General features: G+C 31.6%; 2 protein-coding genes and 1 long non-coding RNA gene across 5 annotated transcripts in view; all 3 read left to right on the plus strand.

Annotated features, from left to right (window-relative positions):
• LOC121114119 (cysteine and glycine-rich protein 1) overlaps positions 1-11,540 on the plus strand; it is a 40,387-nt gene extending 28,847 nt beyond the window's left edge. The window contains exons 2-5 of the mRNA XM_040707972.2: positions 6,983-7,161; positions 10,239-10,561; positions 10,622-10,751; positions 10,811-11,540. Coding sequence (XP_040563906.1) covers positions 7,065-7,161; positions 10,239-10,561; positions 10,622-10,751; positions 10,811-10,902 — 642 coding nt within the window. The 5' untranslated portion in view covers positions 6,983-7,064 and the 3' untranslated portion in view covers positions 10,903-11,540. The remainder of the gene's footprint in view (positions 1-6,982; positions 7,162-10,238; positions 10,562-10,621; positions 10,752-10,810) is intronic.
• On the plus strand, positions 7,944-10,111 carry PhKgamma (phosphorylase kinase gamma). The gene has a single exon (XM_040707971.2). It carries the CDS (start codon positions 8,595-8,597, stop codon positions 9,837-9,839), a length of 1,245 nt encoding a protein of 414 aa, XP_040563905.1. The 5' UTR covers positions 7,944-8,594; the 3' UTR covers positions 9,840-10,111.
• A 1,032-nt stretch (positions 11,541-12,572) lies between the features above and the next one.
• LOC121114116 (uncharacterized) lies at positions 12,573-14,780 on the plus strand. 3 transcript variants are annotated; one of them, XR_011779212.1, is made up of 3 exons: positions 12,902-13,085; positions 13,213-14,365; positions 14,424-14,780. It is a non-coding gene; the product is annotated as an uncharacterized lncRNA (long non-coding RNA). The 3 variants fall into 3 exon arrangements; XR_005863205.2 differs by having other exon boundaries at positions 12,924-14,204; positions 14,262-14,365; XR_011779211.1 differs by having other exon boundaries at positions 12,573-14,365.
• The last annotated feature ends 6,683 nt before the right edge of the window (positions 14,781-21,463 follow it).

The following is a 21,463-nucleotide window of genomic DNA, read 5'->3' on the forward strand; positions in this document are numbered from 1 at the left end:
AATTTCAACAAAATGATAACTATAAATAGATGTGTTAGAATTAAATTAGTGACAATGATGACCTCCAGATGGCGGAAGTCACAATCTATATTGTTTCTACGAAAGCATAGAAGAATAAAATTTCAAAGACTAGCCGATCTATAATAAAAACTATGCTTGAGAATGTCTCTATTTGATTTTGGGAGGTAGATAGTGTTGTGAACAGAGAGTCTGGTTTGTGGAAGAGGTAGCCTTTTTTAAGTATTCAGGGTGAGGGAAGTAGGTTGATATGTTTGTTATCACTTCGGTGGAGCATAATCCCATCAATAATGGCGCGTCTATGATACAGAGTGGTGAGGCCAAGTCTTAGGATTTTGCATGGAGATTCGTTGTTATATCCCAATTAAGGAAAAAATACTTGAATAATCACGCAGCATTTTTATTTCCACATGTGGAGAATATAAGATAAGTGATTGGTTGATAAAAAAGGGGGAAAGAATCAACGTCATTTTTTTCTCAATTTTGTCAAGAGGTGAATTAAGGAAAAACATGTTGAGATTTATTCGTATTAATTTAATTCCATGGAACTTTAGACATATGGAATAATCACGCATGCAGCTTAGGTTATTTTTCTTTCCTTCCCCTCATGAAGGAATTGAGTAATAAATGACGTAGACTCTTTTTTCCCTTTCAACCAATTACTTCTTTTATTTTCCCTCATTTGGGAGTAAAAGTTATGTGGGATTATGCCAGGTCTCTAGAATTCTATGACCTATCAGACCCTATTACGAATTTTAAATATGTAATTGCAATAGAAGGAATAATATTTTGTTCTTTAATTGTCCTACTTTCCTCATCTTTAATCAATTCAAACTAAAACGAATTGTAACAAGCTGATCATTTCACAGGGGTTTCAGTGTCTATTATTTGATTTATTTTTTTCAAGTTATCACTGTTTTTCTTTTACGCCAAGTCATATAATATGGTCACTAAAGCTAACAAGATGGCCGCCATCAACAATACTGACATATGGCAATGCTCTATAGCAAATTCATACGTTATATGTATTTTATAAGAATGTTAAGGTTTTTTTCTCATTTTTAAAGCCATTCGATCAAGTTTCTCCTTGTCCCTATTTAATCAATTCGTACATCAATTAGATGCCCCTAACATATTGGTGATTACGGCTAATGATGCAATCTGTGACGTCAATCAAACCCCTTCTAGTTCGGGGTTTCCTCTTATGGCCCATTGGATGTAATACAATTCACAATTGACCAACAACTTTTGTGAATAGAAAAATATATATGTATAGTTCGTTGCACTCGTCAATACAAGGTGTCTTTTAACAATCTCTAAATCAACCATTGGCTATATCTGTGGAGGATATTATCCGCACTGTTCGGCCTATTACTATATTTTCATTTTATCATTGCAAAATATATATGGGAGCAAAAAATCACTGCATTAATTATAAAGGGTAATCTTTAACCTTAACCTAGGCCTATCTGCTATGCATAACACTGGATATCTTACACTCAATTATTTTCCAAAAAAAAACTTTGAACTTGAAATTATTTTTTTTACTCTTCTCGCCGCCACCTTTGTTTGATAATGAACCTTCTTTAAGGTTAAAACATTATATATATAATGGCTCCTTTATGTAAGTTCTTTTGTTTTTGCTCCCTATATAGTGTATAATGTATTCATATATATATATGGACTGTCCTTGCTTTCATATGTACTTATATTGTAGATATTGTGAACACATTAATTCAATCTCTTTCGACAGGAAAATAATTGAATAAGTACAGGGTGGGCCATACATATAGTCAAATGAATACTTGTATAAAATTGTTTTATTTCTATAATTAGAAACCTAAAAAAGTTTATGAATACTGCTGGATATTACATCAACATGTAATTAAAACTTCTGCAAAATGGTCTCCTTTTGCAGAAGTTTTAGCCTGGAATCTGTTAAGGAAGAGAAAGGTCAACTGTTTTCTGTACATCCAAATTTGGATTTGAGCAAAACGTTGCAGCTCCAAAATCCATAGATATTAGTCTTCTGCTACCTTGGACGTGTGAGAGGAAAGTATTAATCTCTTTGCTGTAATGAAAATTGGCTGATAGAAGGAGATCTTTCTCCAAAATGGTGTCCACTACTCAACGTTGTTAATTTTTTACCCCTGAGAGCATAAAGATAAGGTTTATCCTCCTGGACCTGTTAACAGTACCCCAGGCACTGGCACTGAAAGTTATTTGGAAATAAGGAGCAAATTTTATAATAGTGACGTCATCCGGGTCGTTTCCAACAAAGGGTGCGGGACTGTTTGACTTTTTTTGACATAATATTTTTGTTATTTATAAATCCCAATTTTGATAAAGTATTTTAATAAGAGAAAAAAAAACTTTTTTTTATGATCAAAGGCCTTGGTTTCTGATTCTGATTTTATTTGCTTAAATCCGCTCATTTTGTGAGTTAAATTTGGCCTCAACTGAAGGAACTTTATAATCACTCAAAGCAATCTTGTGAGACGATTCATATTTAAATAAAACTACAAAATTTCTTTCTTTGGTTGACTCTCTTTTCATACTTAATATATGGATCTTTTTAGCAAGCTTTCTTGACAAATGAATCAAAATTTATCACAATGATGTCTCTAACCTTGTTTGAGTTGTAAATAATTTAAGGTGCACCCGCCATCTACCATTTAAAATCATTTTTGTGTATGAAAAATGCAAGTTTTTGGAATTATGCATATACATGCATACTTACACTATGGCATCTGCTTTTGAGGGAGTCTGATACTATAATTAAGGCTGCATCCATCTGTGTGACAAATGTAATTTTGAAAGAAGTCAAAATATGGCAAACATGGTGTTATTATTAGTGATGGGACGATCAATCGAAATCGGAGATTCGGGTGTTTTTGCTGGAATCGGCATTGGGAAAATAATGAATAATTTGTGATTCCAATTCTTATTTATTACTGGTATTTAACTAATTATTACTTTTTTAAGTTATAAACAAAAATAGCCCACCCCGCAAAAAACAAATAAAGGAATTTTTGCTTTTTACTAGAAAATTTAATTTTTGTTAAAAATTTCCAAAAAAATTTAATTTTCTTTTAATAATTATTTATTCTTAAAAAAATTTAATTGAACAAAAAATTAATTTTTTGTGAATATATATAATCCTGTGGACGCCCCTGAAAGCAAAAGGGTATTTTTAGCTATCATTTGATAAATTAAAGAATTGGAATTGTTAACTTTTTACTAGAATTGCATCAGAATCGGCATCGGGATTTTTTTTGGGATCATTTCATCACAAGTAATTACCTACATATGTTCATTGTACGTACATATATAGATATTTGGATTGTATAGATGTAAATTTTGCGAAATATTAGTGAGGATTATTTCATCACGCACTCTGTTGTTTTTATTTATTTTTTCTACTGCAGGAGCTGTTATATTAATCGCTCACATTCTTATTTTGCTCGCCCTCTTTGTTTTTTTAAATTGACAAACTCAAAAGTAAAGGGGTATACAATATGTACCAAGGAATGCGGGACCGTCTTTTTCTAGTTGGTAATCTGAGCATGATTCTTTCTTTTCATAAGCTGTTATTATCATTAAATTCTTGAAGACTGAACATCTAAGTATAAAGTAATCCCTAGTGCGTGTGATCTTGAAAGGTAGATAATAAGGGTTTATTTTGGAGTTAATTAAGTCCTTGTGGACTCAAAGTTGAATTGAGGATCGACGTCAGAGTAATTCCAGGGCTTATGTCCTTGATTTGTGTTTATTTCCTCACGACTGCTTGTAGCTGATCTAATAGAACAGCATAGCTGCCCTCCACCCTAAATATTCTTCAAATACACTGAGTTCAGCTTTGATTTATTTTTAAATACAGGCAGGTTCATTTTTTATCCATCACTGCGGAAGAGTGTCTTTTGTTTTCCTAAGCTGTAGCCATTATGTTTTAATTCTGAAGGAGTGAACTTCCTTCTCTACTACATACAATTATATACAAAACCGGAACGAAAAATTTGTAATCCTGAGGTTATTTTGCTAAGTTCTAATTGTAAGCCCTTGTTCTACACAGTGTAGAATTGTGAATTGTCATCGGTATAATTCTTGCCTATGTCCATATTTATTTCCTTCTCCCCCTCTTCTTCTTGTGCATAGCTGATCTAATAAAGCATGATAATAGAGGAGCTAATCTCCTCCAAAATATTCTTCAAAACGTCAGGATTACCATGTTGATTTTGTGTTGTAACATGCCTAAAATGCTAACAATTTTCATCACTATGTATGAAAGTATTTATATAAATATGTAAACGAGTTAACTAATTGCTTTCTTATTTTGCTTTTGTAATCCGATGCAAGTATTACTCGGATATAGACACGACATAGATCCAAAGTTTAATGCATCCATGTTATTATGAAGAGATAATTTCAACCACATCGTTATCCCTCACTAACATGAAATCAAACAGGGCTTCAAAGAAATTATCAAATTTATTTGCTAACTACTTACTAGTAACTTATTTTGAGGCTTCTTTTCTAATTCTTTTTTATGGAAAGGTTGCGAGATACAATATAGTCTGTTTCGTGATACACTTATATTAATTATTGTTATCTATGTTCAAAATGTATTTGAATTGATTATCTTATTCGGTAAATGATTCACGGGAGGAGGGGGGTACGAAATAAAAATGTTAATACAATTTGAAAAGGTGTTGGGAGAGGGGGGAGGGGAAGAGTTATTCCAATATATTTGGGGGTCCGTCTCTTATACATATTAGATTTATTAGTAAATTTTTTTTTAGAAAAATAATTATAAACTACTCTATTTTAGGTGAGTGTTTTAGTACTATGGTGGAAAGATTTTCTTCTGCTTAAATGGGTAGAATTGCTCAATCCATCATCATTCCGGGGGTTCAAAGAGAAATTTTCATAGACTTGTTTGTTATTTAGTCATTTTTGTTCGTATGTAGTTGTTTTGATTTTAAAAATTATGTTGTTTAACAGAAAACAGACAAATATTTATCATAAATAAATGTCATGTTTTGCTTCTAGTAGTTTCTTGCTTAGGAAGACAATATTGACAAATGAGACACACTCCCGAGGATTATGTCATGATATAATATTTATACAAGACTTATTAAAAAATATACTTATATATCACTCAGTGTCGTCTTTGAAATTATAATTCAATCTCATATGTTTTAAAGTCTCATCTTTCTAAGGATATGTTCTGCGTTGGAAGAATTAACAAATAATTATTTTAAGTCATTTATCTTTGTAAATTAACTGATTAGCAGACTTAAGATTTGTGAGCAATGGCTCAAAAAATGGTTCATTTTGCCTTTTTTTTTTCGTGTGGGAAAATTGCTCATTTTTCTAAACTGGTATGAAATTAATATAGAAAATTTGGATTCCAGTTTAATTAAACAATAGCTTTGGATGATGTTTTTTTGGAGGGAAAATCCACTTCCTTCATAAACTTCTCTTTTTGGAGGTAAAACTATGTATATGATGAAATGAGGGTTATGATTGCACGATTGAATTTGTGAGGAAATCAAATTCTGACAACATTCATTTAGAGGAAGGAGAAATTTGTCCAAAAATGGAGAAATACTTGTTTTGCAAAATTGCAGAATCCTGATCTTCGATTAATGAAAAAGGTTTGACACATAATAAGTGGTGGGGATGATGAGATTACTCCTTCTAACAAGACTCCTGGAGGTCTCGTCAACTTCAAATTTGATTCAACTACAAATATGGATGTTGAATGGTATTTTAACATGTTTAAATCTACTAAAACTGACCCAAGGCAAAAATTAACGGAATAAATTTTTTATAAAATCGTAATTATTAACATAAAAAAGACTCATTATTGTAAATTATCCTTATATAACTATATTTTAGTTATATAACAAATTCCTCAATTTTGATATGTTGGTGCTCATTTCTTAAATATGTTATTTTTTGTTCATTTTGACCAAAAAAATCTTTCTAAAATCCTTAGTCTACTAATAAGGATGTTTATGAATGATGGAAAAACATCCGTTGTGAATGGAAAATGTTGGACGGTAAAAAAGTTTAACATACCGCAAATTTTTATATTTACATTTCTACCTCAAATATTTTCAAATGCATCTTCAATCCTAGGACAAAATGATATGATGCAAAAAGTCACTTTTATTAAAGAAATCATATAAAATTTTTGGGAAAGCAAACTGTTGTTACTACGAATTAAATTAAATATCGATATACAAATTAGCTATCCTTATGTCATAACTGTGTGATGAATCAGGCCGTTTTTACTTGGGATAGTTATAACTAATAATTATAACCGTTCCTCCTTATGGAATATTTACGATTGAGTCAGCATTATTTCCCCATGATGAAATCTGTTTCGAAGGGTATTGAATGTATGAGAACTAGTGATGTGTCGGTCCTTATTTATGACCGTGGTCCGCTTCAGTTCTTAAAGAAGGTAATATTTATCCCTTGTGAAGTAATTTAGGTTTTTTCCCCTTATTTTAAATATATATAATCGAATAGATTATAAACCGAAGTAAAAATATCATTTGTTTTATAATGCATTTTAATGGAAAAATTAATGTTTTTTTTTTGGAAATGTGCAATTTTATTGATATATATCTTATTAGTGTAAATAAATCATCGATACTATTATGAAAATTTTTAAGGGCCGATAGGAGATATCCTTTTAATGTACGTTATGTTTGGCCCACGTCTCAATCAGAGTTTTCACTACTCGGTATGTAAGCCCTGAAGTGCAAATCAATCAACTTTTCTATAATATTCACATGCAATATTTTTGTAAGATGTAGAAGCAAAGCTTGGGATCCCACAGTCACTTTTTACTCTCCTCTTTCTTCCTCAAATTCTCAATAATATTTCTATGTACTCTTCATAATTCACTCGCGAGGCTTCAAATAATCATTTGATTTATTATTTATTTCAGTTCCCTTCTGTCAATTCGCTCATTCGCTGATTTAAAGGACTTGAAATAAATAAATACGGAAAAGTAATTTGAAGCAAGAATCATGCCTGGAATCTGCCCACGTTGCTCCAAAAATGTATACTTTGCTGAAGAGAAACAAGCTGTTGGAAAGAGTTGGCACAAGCTCTGCTTTGTCTGTGGTGAGTTAAACAATAATAAAATAACATGTTTTACTATTCCTCTGTCCCCTTAAATTATTTATACTCATTTCTATGTTGTATATACTTAAAAGTGTCTTATTGCAAATGTTTATACCATTCATACACATACATATTCGTAGTTTAGAACCTACAATTTTGTTTATATAAGTAAAGATGAGCATTTTGCGAGGAAAACTTATTCTACTACTACTAAATGAATTAAGGCCCTTAATAACATCAGCTCCCTGTTATATGATTTTGAAGGTGGAAAATATATATTACCCCCATTGAAAGGAGAACCTTCATAATTTTAAACATAAGTGGTTAAGGGAAAATGTTGTAAAATAATATTTAACACATACGTATATTTGTTATGCATTTGAAATAAATAATGCTAAAATTAGGCTGGAATTCATCATCCTGAGTAAGATAATAGCATCACACTCGCATGACGAAAAAAAGAACGATAACAGCAATTGTTATTGTTGTTAACTGTTATGTGTCTCTACTTTTAGCCCATCTAGACATTATATTAGTGATTAATTTGCTGTCGGCCCATATTTCGGACATAGTACTGCGATCCAGGCTAGTCCCACTTGTCGATTCTTAGAGAAGGTAAAAATTGTATAATAAAGTAACAACATCATAGTATGTTTGTATTATAATGAAGAAAAAAATTAATAGGATCCGTCCTAAGACTGGACTGAATAAATAAGGACATTATTAGCGATGGATGAAGTGTTGTCGACGCACTACTAATATTTGTAGGCTTGAGAGAAGGAGACATTGGCTCGTTCCCAATCCGGAGCAGGAAAAAAATATATAAAGACCTAGAAGAGCAATGTGTCCAGATAAATTGACAGCCTTCTTTTGTAATGCTTTTAAACAGCTTTAATCCAGTTTAATAGCGGAATATAAGTATTTAAAATATCTACTTAAATATCGTGTTTTATCTTTAATTCGTGATACAAATTTCAATACTATAGGATTGCATTTAGGTATTTAATGTTTTCTTCTTTTCTGTTGCTCGCTCCTTTCATTCGGCAGACACTTTGACGTTGTGTTTCTTGGAGCAGGACTTATGTTGACTGTTGTCTAGTGTTCCGGCCTGCCAAAATCTTCATTTTGGAAGGGAAAGCTTGCATTTGTACAATTTTTGAAGTTGTGGGGGCGGAGTTTCTCTGCACTTTGTCCTCTATGCCATGTGATGAAATCGTATATGAGGCTTTGAAACGTAAAACTTTATTTCCTTCACTCTTTAGACAGTTGAGTTAATTTCTGTTGTGTCGTGAATTGCAGCTCCTAAGACTTTTAATAAAGCAACGTTTAAATAAATAAAAAGTGAGGAAAATCCTTGCCTGATTGGTTGGGTGGGAATATAAGGAAGATTCTCTTCCACAAGTTTGGAATACTATTGAGGGAGATCGATCATCATGGTGCAACTCCCAGAAAACGATCTTAATTTCTATAACTTTATCGAGGATGGGAATGAGGTACCCCCTGAAGAGCAGCGGAATGGGAGCGCCATGCCCGATGAGGATGACTTTTACGAGTATTACGATACGATGGAAGTTCTGGGCAAGGGCCTTAGCTCCGTTGTGAGGCGCTGTGTGGAAAAATCGAGCGGAAAGCAGTATGCAGTGAAAATCATGGATGTCTCTGATGACAAGAATCTGGTGGATGCTGAGGGTCGATCGATTGAGGAGCAGGTGCAGCTTGAGATTAATGTTCTCAAGGTTGTGAGTAATCATGAATACATTGTGACTCTCCATCAAGTCTTTTGCTCCAGCCCTCACTATTTTCTCATTTTTGAGCTTTGCACCAAGGGGGAGCTCTTTGATTTCCTCAATAACTCTGTCATTCTCTCTGAAAAAAAGTGTAAAATCATCTTTAAGCAGATTCTCGAGGCCGTTGCACATTGTCATAAACTGGGAATTGTTCATCGGGATTTAAAGCCAGAAAACATTTTATTGGATGATAATAATATAGTGAAATTAACGGACTTTGGATTTGCACGAAAGATTAAGCATACGGATCGACTTTTTGAGACATGTGGAACACCTGGGTATTTGGCCCCTGAAGTCCTTATGGCGGGAATGGTGGATCGCAACAAATGCACTGGTTATAATATTGAAGTGGATGCCTGGGCATGTGGAGTCATCATGTATACCATGTGCGTGGGTAAACCGCCCTTTTACCATCGCAAGCAGCTCCTCATGATAAGATCCATTATGGAGGGTAAATACTCAAAAAATTGTTCAGAGTGGGACAATATAACGAATGAAACTAAGGATCTTATAGAGCGTCTCCTGACCGTCAATCCAAAGGATAGACTCACTATTGAAGAGGCCCTACAGCATGAATCCTTTGTGTCCAATAAAGTTTTGTTATTTAATGCGAAGAAATCTTTTAGGATCGCTATTCTTTGTGTCAGATTTTTAGTTAGATTTAAAAGAATTTGTTCCACTCCGGAGCAAGTCCCTGTTTCCACCATGAGGGAAGAGCCCTATGCTATTAAACTTATTAGAAAGGATATTGATGATAAGTCCTTCCACGTTTATAATCATTGGATATTGAACACTAACAAGGGACTTCTCTATCAACTATTACCCAAAAAACAGTGTCTTCGTCATCAAGTTATGATGTCAGACAAACACGCAGCTAAACAAATATCCTAATTGTCTGTGAACGTTTTGAAATTTAACTTCATTGGATGGTTTGGATATTTACTTTACTTATTTTTAACTTCTATTATAATTATTGTATGTTCTGTCCCCATATATATATTTATATTTTTGTTTTGTTTTTCTGGTAGAGCCACTTTGTATCATTCATATTATAGGATTTTCCATCAAAACTTTGGTGTTAGAAGAAAAAGAATTTCATTATTCACATATTCTGTTTATTGTATAATTATATCAAATTACAAAAATACAGAAGTTTAATTTGAGAGATTGCTGCCTTTTTACTTTGTGTATGAATGGTTTTAATTTTTTCTAAGATATTACCCTTTGATTTACCTTGAAACTCTTTGGAAAACAGGGAAATATTGTTTTGAATGTATTTTTTATCTATAGCCAAGTGTAAGAAACTGTTGGACTCTGGAAGCATAACTGAACATGATGGAGACATGTTCTGCAACTCATGCTACCGTAAGAACTTTGGACCTAAGGGATACGGATTTGGAGGAGGTGCCGGAACACTGAGCATGGATGATGGCAAAGGATATTCAACAAATATGAACAAAGTAGATCATCAAGCAGAGGCTTATATTGCTCCTCGACGGGTGATGACTGAGGCCAATGGTAATTCTGTGAATAAAACTTCCGATGCTAAGCCTTTCAAGAAGCCAGTTCCCAAATGGGGAGGTGCTGAAATATGCCCTCGTTGTAATAGATCTGTAAGTTGAATTCATACTTTAGTAATGTGGGGAAATTAATATTTTGAATGTTCTATGTAGGTATTTATAGCTGAGTTGATGAGAGGTGCTGGAAAGGCCTGGCACAAGAGTTGCTTCACTTGTAATATTTGTAATAAGCGAGTGGACTCATCCAATTTGTGTGAACGTGATGGAGATATTTTCTGCAAAGGTATGTTGGATTTTCTTATCAGTTACTAATTAATTATTTTGGTTTATTTCTTTTATTAGCATGCTATGGCAAAAACTTTGGACCCAAAGGATTTGGTTTTGGATTGAGCGCGGGTAGCCAAAAGATTGAAACAGCAGCTACTGCCACATAATTATGCATTTTCCCTCCTTTCCAAACATAGCACATATGGGAGTCGAATCGTGAAAGTCAACTTTACTTTTTAACTTTTTTTTCACATTTATTTCACTGCATTTCTGTGTACTATTATTATGGTTATGACCAATTGGCATTTATTTATTATGTTATTAATTGTAGGTATATGCAACTCTGGGTACTCTGAATCAAGGTTTTCTTCGCATGGAATTATTGTTTATGTTGCATTTTTCTCCATTCCTAGACGAGTTTTTTTTTATATATCTTGAGGAGATAAAGTTAAGTAAATAACAAAATATTAAAAAGATTCCCTCCCATTCAATTACTTATCGTATTCAGTTGTTATAATTATAACTATTGTAGAGAAAATCAATTATGTTTTATATATATATATATATACATAGGTTTCAGATCTTTTTTTTTATATGTTGAAACGGAATCCGCCCATTTGCTGTAAAACAATTGTTATTAATAAATAATTTCCTATGTTGGAGAAGAAAATTAAAGAAGAAACTTATGAGTTATACATAAGTTTAAATCAAAAAGAATTATTCTTGTTTATATCTATTTTGTGTGGATTTGTATAATATTTTGTTCTGTAAATTATAACAAATAAATAGAGTTCCTTTTTTGTAATTTTGTCCAAGAGTCTTTTAAATACACTTATCATTAACATATCCACGAGGATCTATATAAAGTTATGTTAGAACATATTTGGTTTTAAAATTTATATTGATAGATTAGCTTAACATTTGACGTGTTGAAAGATTAGCTTAGCTTATATAACATCTGTTCCACATTTCATTCAAATAAGGGCGTTTTTTCAATATAATTTTATTCCAGTTACAATTATTATTTCTTGGACGAGTAAAATCTATTAATCAGAATCTTAACATGCTGAGACACATATTAATTAAGTTTAATTCAAGTCGCAAGTTATAAGAAACTGCAACTCGAATCCAATTCGATTATTCCTTATTTTACATTAAACTGCGACTTCATACTCGAAATAGAACAAACATTGCACTGGAGAATTGATTCCTGGGCATCTCTTTTACCAAATCATCTGAATACTTAATGGGATCTAGTTTGTTTTTAATCCAATCTAATTCACATAACGAGAATTAGTTATTGATATTAGTAGATTAAATGTCCCAGGAAATTATAAGTAGGATTCGTGTTTTATTGTTTGGTAGACTCCACTGAATTGGATCGTTAACTCTTTTTAGCCTATAAGGTATCTTTATGTATTTTTTTTGTTGAATGTTGATTTTGTTAGGTCTCTAGGATCATACTAACATTATTTAAGTTGCAATATTTAAAAACGATGCTAAGGCACTCCATTTGTAGAGAAAATGATAGGACTATAGCTATTTGAAAATGATTTTTGTAAAGAGATTCAGAGATTTCAACTATAAAATTATGTTGGTGAATTTTAAAAGTTTAATAAAAAATTTTTTCTCTTGAATGATACAGAAGAATATAATCTTGATTTTTATTTTGAAGTGCATTTTTTGATTCATAGCTTTTCATAAATTCATTCCCCAGATGGCATTCATATTAATTATCAGTGAAGGTGTACATAGATAGTTGGTCAGAAGCCCTCTTTCATACGATAGTACAACAAATTCTGACTTATTTAGTCTATCTTTTCTTTTAAAAGAAGCCATATTTATCATTCGAAGTAAGTTACTCAATATTAACAATTTCATAAAATATAAAATCTATACATTGTGAGGAATGATTTATATTCAACTCTCAATCTCCAAGAGAAAGATAGTATCAAACGAAAGTTGCTACTTCATCATAGTTTCTACTTTGTACGACATTATCTTCAAAGACCTTCGAAATTGTATTAAATGATGATCCCATTGCTTTGTTTAAGAAATCATTTTATACATTTATGAACTTATTTTGATGAGATAAAATCAATTCTCTGATTACATCAAAATCTCCAAATCTAAAGGCATATGTCCTCCGTCGATGGAATCCTTCTGTTAGTTTGGTTAGTTAGTAATAGCAAGGTAGTGGATAATTAATAATTATTATCCAGGACCTTGAGTAATAGTGACGTCATTGATACTAATGACGTCAAGATTGTCAGTATTAATAAAAAATTACATTATAATTTATATGATTCACCAATTATTACTGGACTGGGCATGTTGAGTCTATTCAAGGGTAATGTCAAATAAATTACTGTTTTGAGATTAGAAAAGGAAAAACGATTGTTAAATTATTTTCTCTTTTTTCTTATTTATTCATTCTTTCTCAAATCATTGCTGTGGTCACAATTCCTCTAATGAAGAATCTATAGTATGCCACCTACCTTTGTACAATAAAATTACTGAAATGCCTACAAAATTTGTCCCTACCTCTGGATTGAAACTAATGGAGGCCATGAAATTTGAAGTTTCCTACCGGATAACAACCAAACTGTAATCTTACAGTCCCCCATCCAGAGTCTAATGACACTTAATGTCCTCGTTCCATATCGAGAATATAAACGAATACGAACAACATTTGACTCATAATGATTCTGAGAATTTTAACTTTAACACGGACCTCTTAAAGATGTTTGTTTCATGTAACATACCTTTTTCCACCGTGGAGAACCCCAATTTCTCAAAGTTTATGAAGAAATATGCCGATAGAACCGTCCTTAGTAGAAGAACTCTACATAGATTAATGGAGGTTGTGAGAAAGGATGTAATCTCCAAAATTAAAGAAATCATTGGCTATAAGGATATCTTCATAGCTGTTGATGAGACTAAAAACAACCCAGGACTATCAATGGCAACTTTCTTGATGGGTCTTTTGAATGGCCGTTTCTTGGGTCGTCCTTATCTAATCAATATGATAGACATAAATGTTGTCAATGCTATGAATTTTTGCAAATTTTGTTGTTCATAGTATACAACAAACTCTTGATTTGGACTTTGATGAAAGTAGTTTAAAAGTTTTAATCACGGATGGAGCGTCCTATTGTAAAAAAGCGGGGGAATACCTAAAAAAAAAGCTACCTCCAATTGAAACATATTACTTGTGTAGCTCATGGACTCTATTCAAAATCAAATTAAATACATTTTTAGATGAAAATCCAGCGTTCAACGATTTGCGAGACCTAGAAAATTCTGAGAAGATAATTTACAGAAATACACATATTGTAAATTATAACTTAAACAGGATTTTCAGCATGTAGAGAGCAATTCATACCAAAATAAGGTCGTGTTTATCGGTAAATAGTGTCAAGAATATGTTAATTATAAAATGGAATAATTAAATATTAGATTCACAAGAGTAAGGATTTATCAAATAACTTTTTTTATAATAAATTACATTTATTCCTAAATACAGTAATATAATCAAGAACAACTGCTTAAATGGTCTCAAAGGGACCTTAACTTGAAATGGCGTGCTAGGAGTTTGTCTAACCTCAGTTTCTTTCGGTAAAGACTTGGGTAAGTTATTATTGAATTATTCTTACAATTAATTAAACAACTACTTTTTCAAATTTAGAATTATCATATGTGGACAATGTTCATAATCTCCGGGATAAGGTGTTAAGAAACTACCTTAATATGGACAAGAACAACTTCCTGAATGGTCTCAAAGGGCTTTAAATTTGAAAAAATTGAAATATAATAGTAAAAGACAGATTTTATTTATATTAATAATTAATTAGTAAATTCATGTCCGTATAAAAATGATATATTTTCGCATATATATAATTTACATTTGTTGCTAATAATTTGTTGAATCCATTTGTAATATTTACAATTAATAACTTTAATTTCGCATAAATTTGTCATTATTAATTTGTTTGACTTTCTGTGTATAACTACTATTAAAATTTATGATTAATATTTCTTGCAATAGTTAATCGTTTTTTTAGTTGTGTTTTTTTTATTTTACCCATACTTCTTTAACTTAATATCACAAATATAAGTTATAATACATTAATTTATAAATTTACCAGTAATCTACTGCTACGGGTAAAGTGATTCATAAGTTTTTGATTACTCATTGTGTGACTTATTATAATTAGCGACTTTTATAAATATTTGTTAATATTTATATATTTGTTATATTATAGAAATTTGGAAGTTTTTTCATGATTTTCACAAAGAAAATCAGGGACTCCTAAATTTGAAAATTTCAACTACTTTTTATATTAACTCTTCACTCTTCACTCTTGAAATGTATAAGATTCTCATTTTCATACCAGAATAACGTGACATTCTATCCTCCAAAACCATAACTTTAATCAATAGTACCATATGAATAACTCCCGTCTTTTCCTTCCAATCGCTCGATGCCCACCTCATTTGGCTCAACTTATTTATGTTAAAATCCCTTTTCCGTATTAAGTTATATCCAAAATAAATACAGATCGGAGCTAAACGTGGAGGATGAACTTCGAGTTGCTGTGTCCAAAATTAATCTTAGAATAGACCTGCTTTTCTAAATGTACAACTGTAAAATTAAGACCTTGATTCCATTTTTAACCCATTTACACATCCAGAGTCTGTAATGTTATTTGAAATTATTCCAAGTAGTACATTTTATATTATATATATTCGGATTTTATATTTACAATATATTCAATTATTTCTTCATTGTATTTCTTACATTTATCCATAAACGTAGAATTAAAATCTTTATTTTTGAGAAATATAGTCAAATAACTTATATTATTTGTCTCTGGGTTGAACTTTATAGGGTTGATATGGCCTTTAAGTCATCTATTTTCATAAAATGCACTCTTAATTATATATTCATCTCTCAGTGAGAGGTGTAACGGTTGCACATTGTCTAGCCACATATTTTAAGGGTCGGACTCTTTTTTTTTTTTTTTTTTTTTTGGAAACCCTGTGTCATGTTACTTCACTTACATATAAACTTACATTTTATTTTGTTTTCAGCTGTCAATTTTTCTACTTCTTTTTCCTTTGTTAGTGTTCTGAATGTTGATTGCTTGAATTAGCTCATATTATGTTGGGAACCATTCAAATATGAATAGCTTCTGTTTTATACATTATAACTAAAAAATATTTTAAATATACAAATATATAGATTTTGTGTACTATCTACTTTTTTTTGTACAAGTTGCAACAAAAAAAGGTCTGCTTGGTTTTTGGAAAAAACAGTTAAAATATAATTTTGGATAAAAATTTGAAACTTTAAACTTTTTTAAAAATCCAAAGCTATTTGTAGAAAAAAATTAAAAAATTATATTTTTGAAAAAAAATTCAAAAATTATATTTATTGGAAAATTAAAATTTTTTGGAAAAAATTCAGCTAAAAAAAATTTCCAAAATCCAAACTTTTCAAAAGAGTTTTTTGAAAAAAATGAAATATTAAAAACTGCATAATTTGTCCGAATGAGGCCAAATATTTATTGTAAAAAGCAAAAATAACTTTAATTTTGGGAGGCTACAGTCCTTTCAGCCCACTCCTTGGACGCCATTGCAAAAATTTTGATTCAATAGGATGACATCCTGTATCCATTCAATTACATTTTATTCTTATTTATATAAAATATAACAATCATTCTTACTCATAAAGTGTCACAAATTTAATTGGAAATAAAAGTTTCATCTAATTAAAAATTATTTTTGGAATTGTTGGCCAATTTAAAAAATTAATCTTATGAACAAAAATAAATGTTCAGGATTTGGACGAAAGACCATACTAATTATGATCATTATTGTCTCAAAAAGAGAAAAAATCAGATTATGCTACTTGTTTAATTACATTTGAAAGATTTCTAAGCTCTGACTCGATATCCAGATCTTATCTAAATTCTTTGTGAAATTGAAATATTTTACATACTTCAAGGATTCTTTAGTGTTGAGCAGAGATTGGGACTTGGTCTGGATACTCAAAGTGGACTTTATTCTATATTTTGAAGATTTGATACTTGACTTGAGTTCAAAGTTAACGAGTTGAGACTCAATTTGAGCTTAAGATATAGGGACTTGACCTTGTATCAAAAACTAATACTCTATATTTTTTAACACATTTTCTTACAATCATAATAATTTGTTCTGAGGATATGAAGTACTCCGTCAATGTATTTTTTTAAGATTAAGATGTTAAATATTAACATTTTAGATTTGATTGTGGCCATTACTTGGATGCATTATAATTAATTTATACTGGACTTTATGAGTTATAATTATTAAGATCTAGAAAAGATTTGGAAAATAATCTGAGTCCTTAAAGTATACTCGTTGAATATTAATGTTGAATTCCAGGAATTTTGGGGAACTATTTTATAGATTCTGTTATGTATCAAGTGGGAACGAATATAATTTGTCGCCAATCGAATATTTCAATTTTTTTTCCAGAAAAAAATAATAATAATTGTGAACAGCAGTAGATCTTTGTATTTGTTTTTCCAAAAATGTAATATTTAAAAAAAAAAATTGAAAGTTTCTGAACAGTGTAGAATTTTTTTACAAAAATTATACATTTTAAAATATTTTTTTATTTCCAATAATTATATTATTTGGATTTTTGTCTTCAAAAAAATTCCTAAAATCTATCCCCTCCTCCTGATAATATTATCTTGTGGACGCCCCTGAGTTGGTATTATCATATCTTGTAAGAAGAGACGCATTTACTGTTTAGTGATCCTTTTCCTTATTTAAATATGCAAGTCAAAAATTGGTCAGATCTAGTTGAAAAATTTTTAGGCCGAGAAATCTTATCATCATCTTACGTATGTATACTCATTTAACAGAATCATACACTCCTCCTGGATATTTAAAATAAAATCGAATCGACTCTTGCTTTCTTCAATCTAAAAGGATGTTCTATTAAGTTAATTAGGGAAGTTCATTATGTGACCATGATATACAATTTGAGTATTCAAGGAGTTGATACAATTTTACTGAATTGAACGACACATCTCTTTTTTTTTTTGCAAAAAACATGGCTACTATCGTGAAAAAGTATTTAACACGTAGTATTGATTCAATGTAAGAGCCATCTAGCGAGTAAAAAATAAAATACTTTATTATTGTATGAAAATAGATATTCTAAACTGATTCATAAATACTGTATAAAATAAAGGAAATCTCGCATGCGTTTAGTTCAACAAAATTAAAGAAGCGAGAAATACTTTATATAAGATTTTAAATGAGGCTCAGCAGCGAGCTAAAGGACTCCCTGCCTCATCAAATCATACTGATATCTTTTTTCTCAATATCTTATTATTCTTGAGGAGATATGTCTAAGTATTAGTAATGGGAATTCCGGGTTTTTTTTGTAGAGAACCGGCTTTTCGGCTCCTAAACTAATCTTCAGTTTTATCAGAAAAATTTTTGAATGATTTTTGTAGGAAAGAAATCTCCCCCAAAAATTTCCTCCTATTTTCACTTCAAATTTAATCCTGACGAAGAAATTTTATAACAAAAAGGCAAGAAATTCATAATTTCGGATGAACTGGCTCCTGATTGGTGGGGAGCCCCGTCGTTCACTTCAAATAGCTGGCACATAGAGCCGTTTCATTTGCGAGCGACACATCACTACTAAGTATTGAGTGAGTAGATCCGTGTTAGAGTGCTCATGAAAAATGGAGAGTGACATCAAGGATTTGTTGCAGTGTTATCTTTTATATTATTTCTGCAAAATTGGTATGTTTATCGACGCCTAATAACTCGTCGCCATACCGGGCTCAATCGCTAGTAACAATTAAGTTTCAAGAAGTGGACTATATATGTAATCTTAAGCAGATAGTGGATGCAAGTTCAACCAGTTTAATCCTTCCTTTTATTATATATTATCCCATTGGCGCTCAGTTTCAAACAAAATGTACGACTTTATCGATGTACGTAATACTATTTGTAAAAACATTTAGGACTATTCTACTCAAAATATAACAACACGACAGGAAAATGTGTTTTATATTGTCTCGAAATTTTAACAGATAAAGTCTCCTTAAGTTTGTTCCATTCGATTCATGTTGAATAAAGTTAAAAAAATTGTAAACTTTTCCACAAGAGCCTTGTAAATATGACAATAGTTTATAAATCATTTTGAAACTTAATGACAACTAAGCTGCTCATCTCCCAAATATTTTTCAAATTATCAGGGTGACCACCTTAATTTTTGTGTTTTTTGAAACATACCTGCGGATGATATTATTTTCATCTATAGTTATGAATATATTTTACTAACAAGAGGGAGGGATACTGTATAATGTATGTAATTATATTAAATCGACTGAGAAAAAATATTCTCATACCGATCATGTTTATCCTTTCAAAGTTCGAGAGATGTAAACACCGTCGTCCTTGTACCATCAGGACTGACCACAAGTACTTGGAAGACATCATGAGTCCGAAGAAGGAACTTCTGCAAGTTGTCACTGCAAGACTAGCTCGTTTTGCTATCGAGTTATCTATGCTCAACTTTAAAATCAAACATGTCAAAGGGACTGAGATTCGTGATGCGTTTTCTCTTGAGGAAAAGGAATTGTTTCTCTATCAAGAATGAGTTGCTGTGGTGGGTATTCGGCTGGTAGTCAAAAGTCTCTGCAACATAAGGTATTGGAGGAATTGCACCTGGCGCACCGTGACATTGTGAAAATGAAGGCCATATCGTGATCTAAATTATGGTGGTCCAGTATCAATGAGGACATCAGCGTCTACGTCACAGCCTGCAAAAAGTCAGGGGAAGAAATTCACCATATTTTACATTTTTACTATCTCAAATGGAAAATATTTGTCAAAAGCGACCAATTAAATTTGGGATGTATACGGGGTCGATAATCTTTTGGTTCGTTTTGCACAATAGTGGTTCAAGTAATTATTTCCTCCGCTCAAGTCTTCCCTCTAATGTGACATGCATTGGTGCATAGGTGCCAACAAGACATTATCAAAACAACGTCAGGCTGTACATATCTTTGATAACGCGCCAGAAGCTCAGATGTGAAGTTATTATGCATACACCTTACAGTATGGACCTAGTATATACTTGTATCTGTCTATAGCCAACGCGCTTAAGGGTCAAATTTTGCCTTAATACAGGCCTTTGATAGTTGGATGTCCGAGTTTTTTGCCAAAAGGGACAAGGGCTTCTACAACAAGGGCATTATGAAGTTGGATTCCCGTTGGCAACAAGTTATCAAACAAAACAGGGCATACGTGGCTTAAATTGGATGATTGTAAGACTTGTTATAAAGCATTGAAATAAAGCTAAAAATACGAAATTAATTTTTCCTCAAATATGATCTTTTATAATTAAAGAGGAGATGTGTGTAAAGGACAAACTAAGTATAGTGATAAGAAGAAGAAACACGGCTGAGCTCCAAAAGCAGTTCCATTCAAAATATTTATGGAGGTTATGTGAGAAGGAAAGTTAATTGTCTGTGAAATAAAATGTTGGAATGTTGGGAACACGTGATGTCGTTAACTTTATTGGATCACGCAACTATTCCTTCGAAAATAAAGCAGGAGAAAAGGGGCAAAATGAATTGGTGGTAGATAGACATTTCTTACCAACTCTGCAAGTATTATTCAATATTTGTTGGAAATTGTTCAAAGCTTCAAATGAGCTCATCAATGTTCAAAATACTAATAAGAATAAAAGCTGTTGAATAAAACCATGGAAGCCGTAGGAAACAGGATACTGAAGAGGATTGGATGGAATTCTACTTCACACGAACTTCCACACGGTTTTGAAGGAACCACCGAAACACATCAAAACTTATTCGACTCCATGCATTGATGTCCATGGCACTTCCCTGAAATAGTAAAAATAGCTCTTAGTGAGTTTGAATTATATAAACAACAGGCAATCTGTTTTCTGAACTTTAACTATTACGCTGTGATATCATTTGTTTGTATTATTTTTGTTTCTATGTGTTATATTTTTCCAATGGGTCTTTTTATATATATATATATTGTCAGGTTTGCTTTGTTGTGTTTGTGCGTGTGTGTTATATATATGTGTCAAGTTGTGTGTGCAGGTATTTATTATCTGTGTTTTGTTTATATTTGTGTTCAATTTTCTCGTCTATTCGATGGGCTCTATGCGATAAATGAATAAACTTTGAATTTTGAGAAAAAAGACAGGGGAAAAAAGCAGCTGACGACCAAATGCACTGTATCAGGGATGAGTGCCAATTAAAAAACCCACTCAAAATACAAATATATTAGATTGTTTGTGTATATATGTCATCCTAGAAGTGTAAGCATTTAAAAACAGATAAATTTAGAGTGTTGAAATAAATTTCTCAGGTCCATTTTATTCTAAAAAATGAAAAATACCATTATTCATAATGGAAGAATGGAGTTTCCAAGCTTCATTCTGTAATGTAAATGTTTGAGCTAAGGCAATTTGGCTCTCACTCCATAGTATATTTTTATATTAGTGAGGTAACACCGTGACGTAAGCGCTCGGTACCCATCTTTATTACCTCCGCTAACGAAGTTGAATGTCGGTTATGTTTTTACCTCAATTTTGTTTAAATGTTCTTTTAATTGGATAGATGGAGTTGCACTGATTTAGTAAAAGTAGACATTATAGTACTCCAACTAACCTAGGAA

Source organism: Lepeophtheirus salmonis, chromosome 3 (assembly GCF_016086655.4).
Source record: "Lepeophtheirus salmonis chromosome 3, UVic_Lsal_1.4, whole genome shotgun sequence".
Lineage (NCBI taxonomy): Eukaryota > Metazoa > Arthropoda > Copepoda > Siphonostomatoida > Caligidae > Lepeophtheirus > Lepeophtheirus salmonis.

Excerpts from the sequence above, each read along its gene's own strand:
- PhKgamma (XM_040707971.2), top strand. The coding sequence starts at position 8,595 with ATGGTGCAACTCCCAGAAAACGATCTTAATTTCTATAACTTTATCGAG.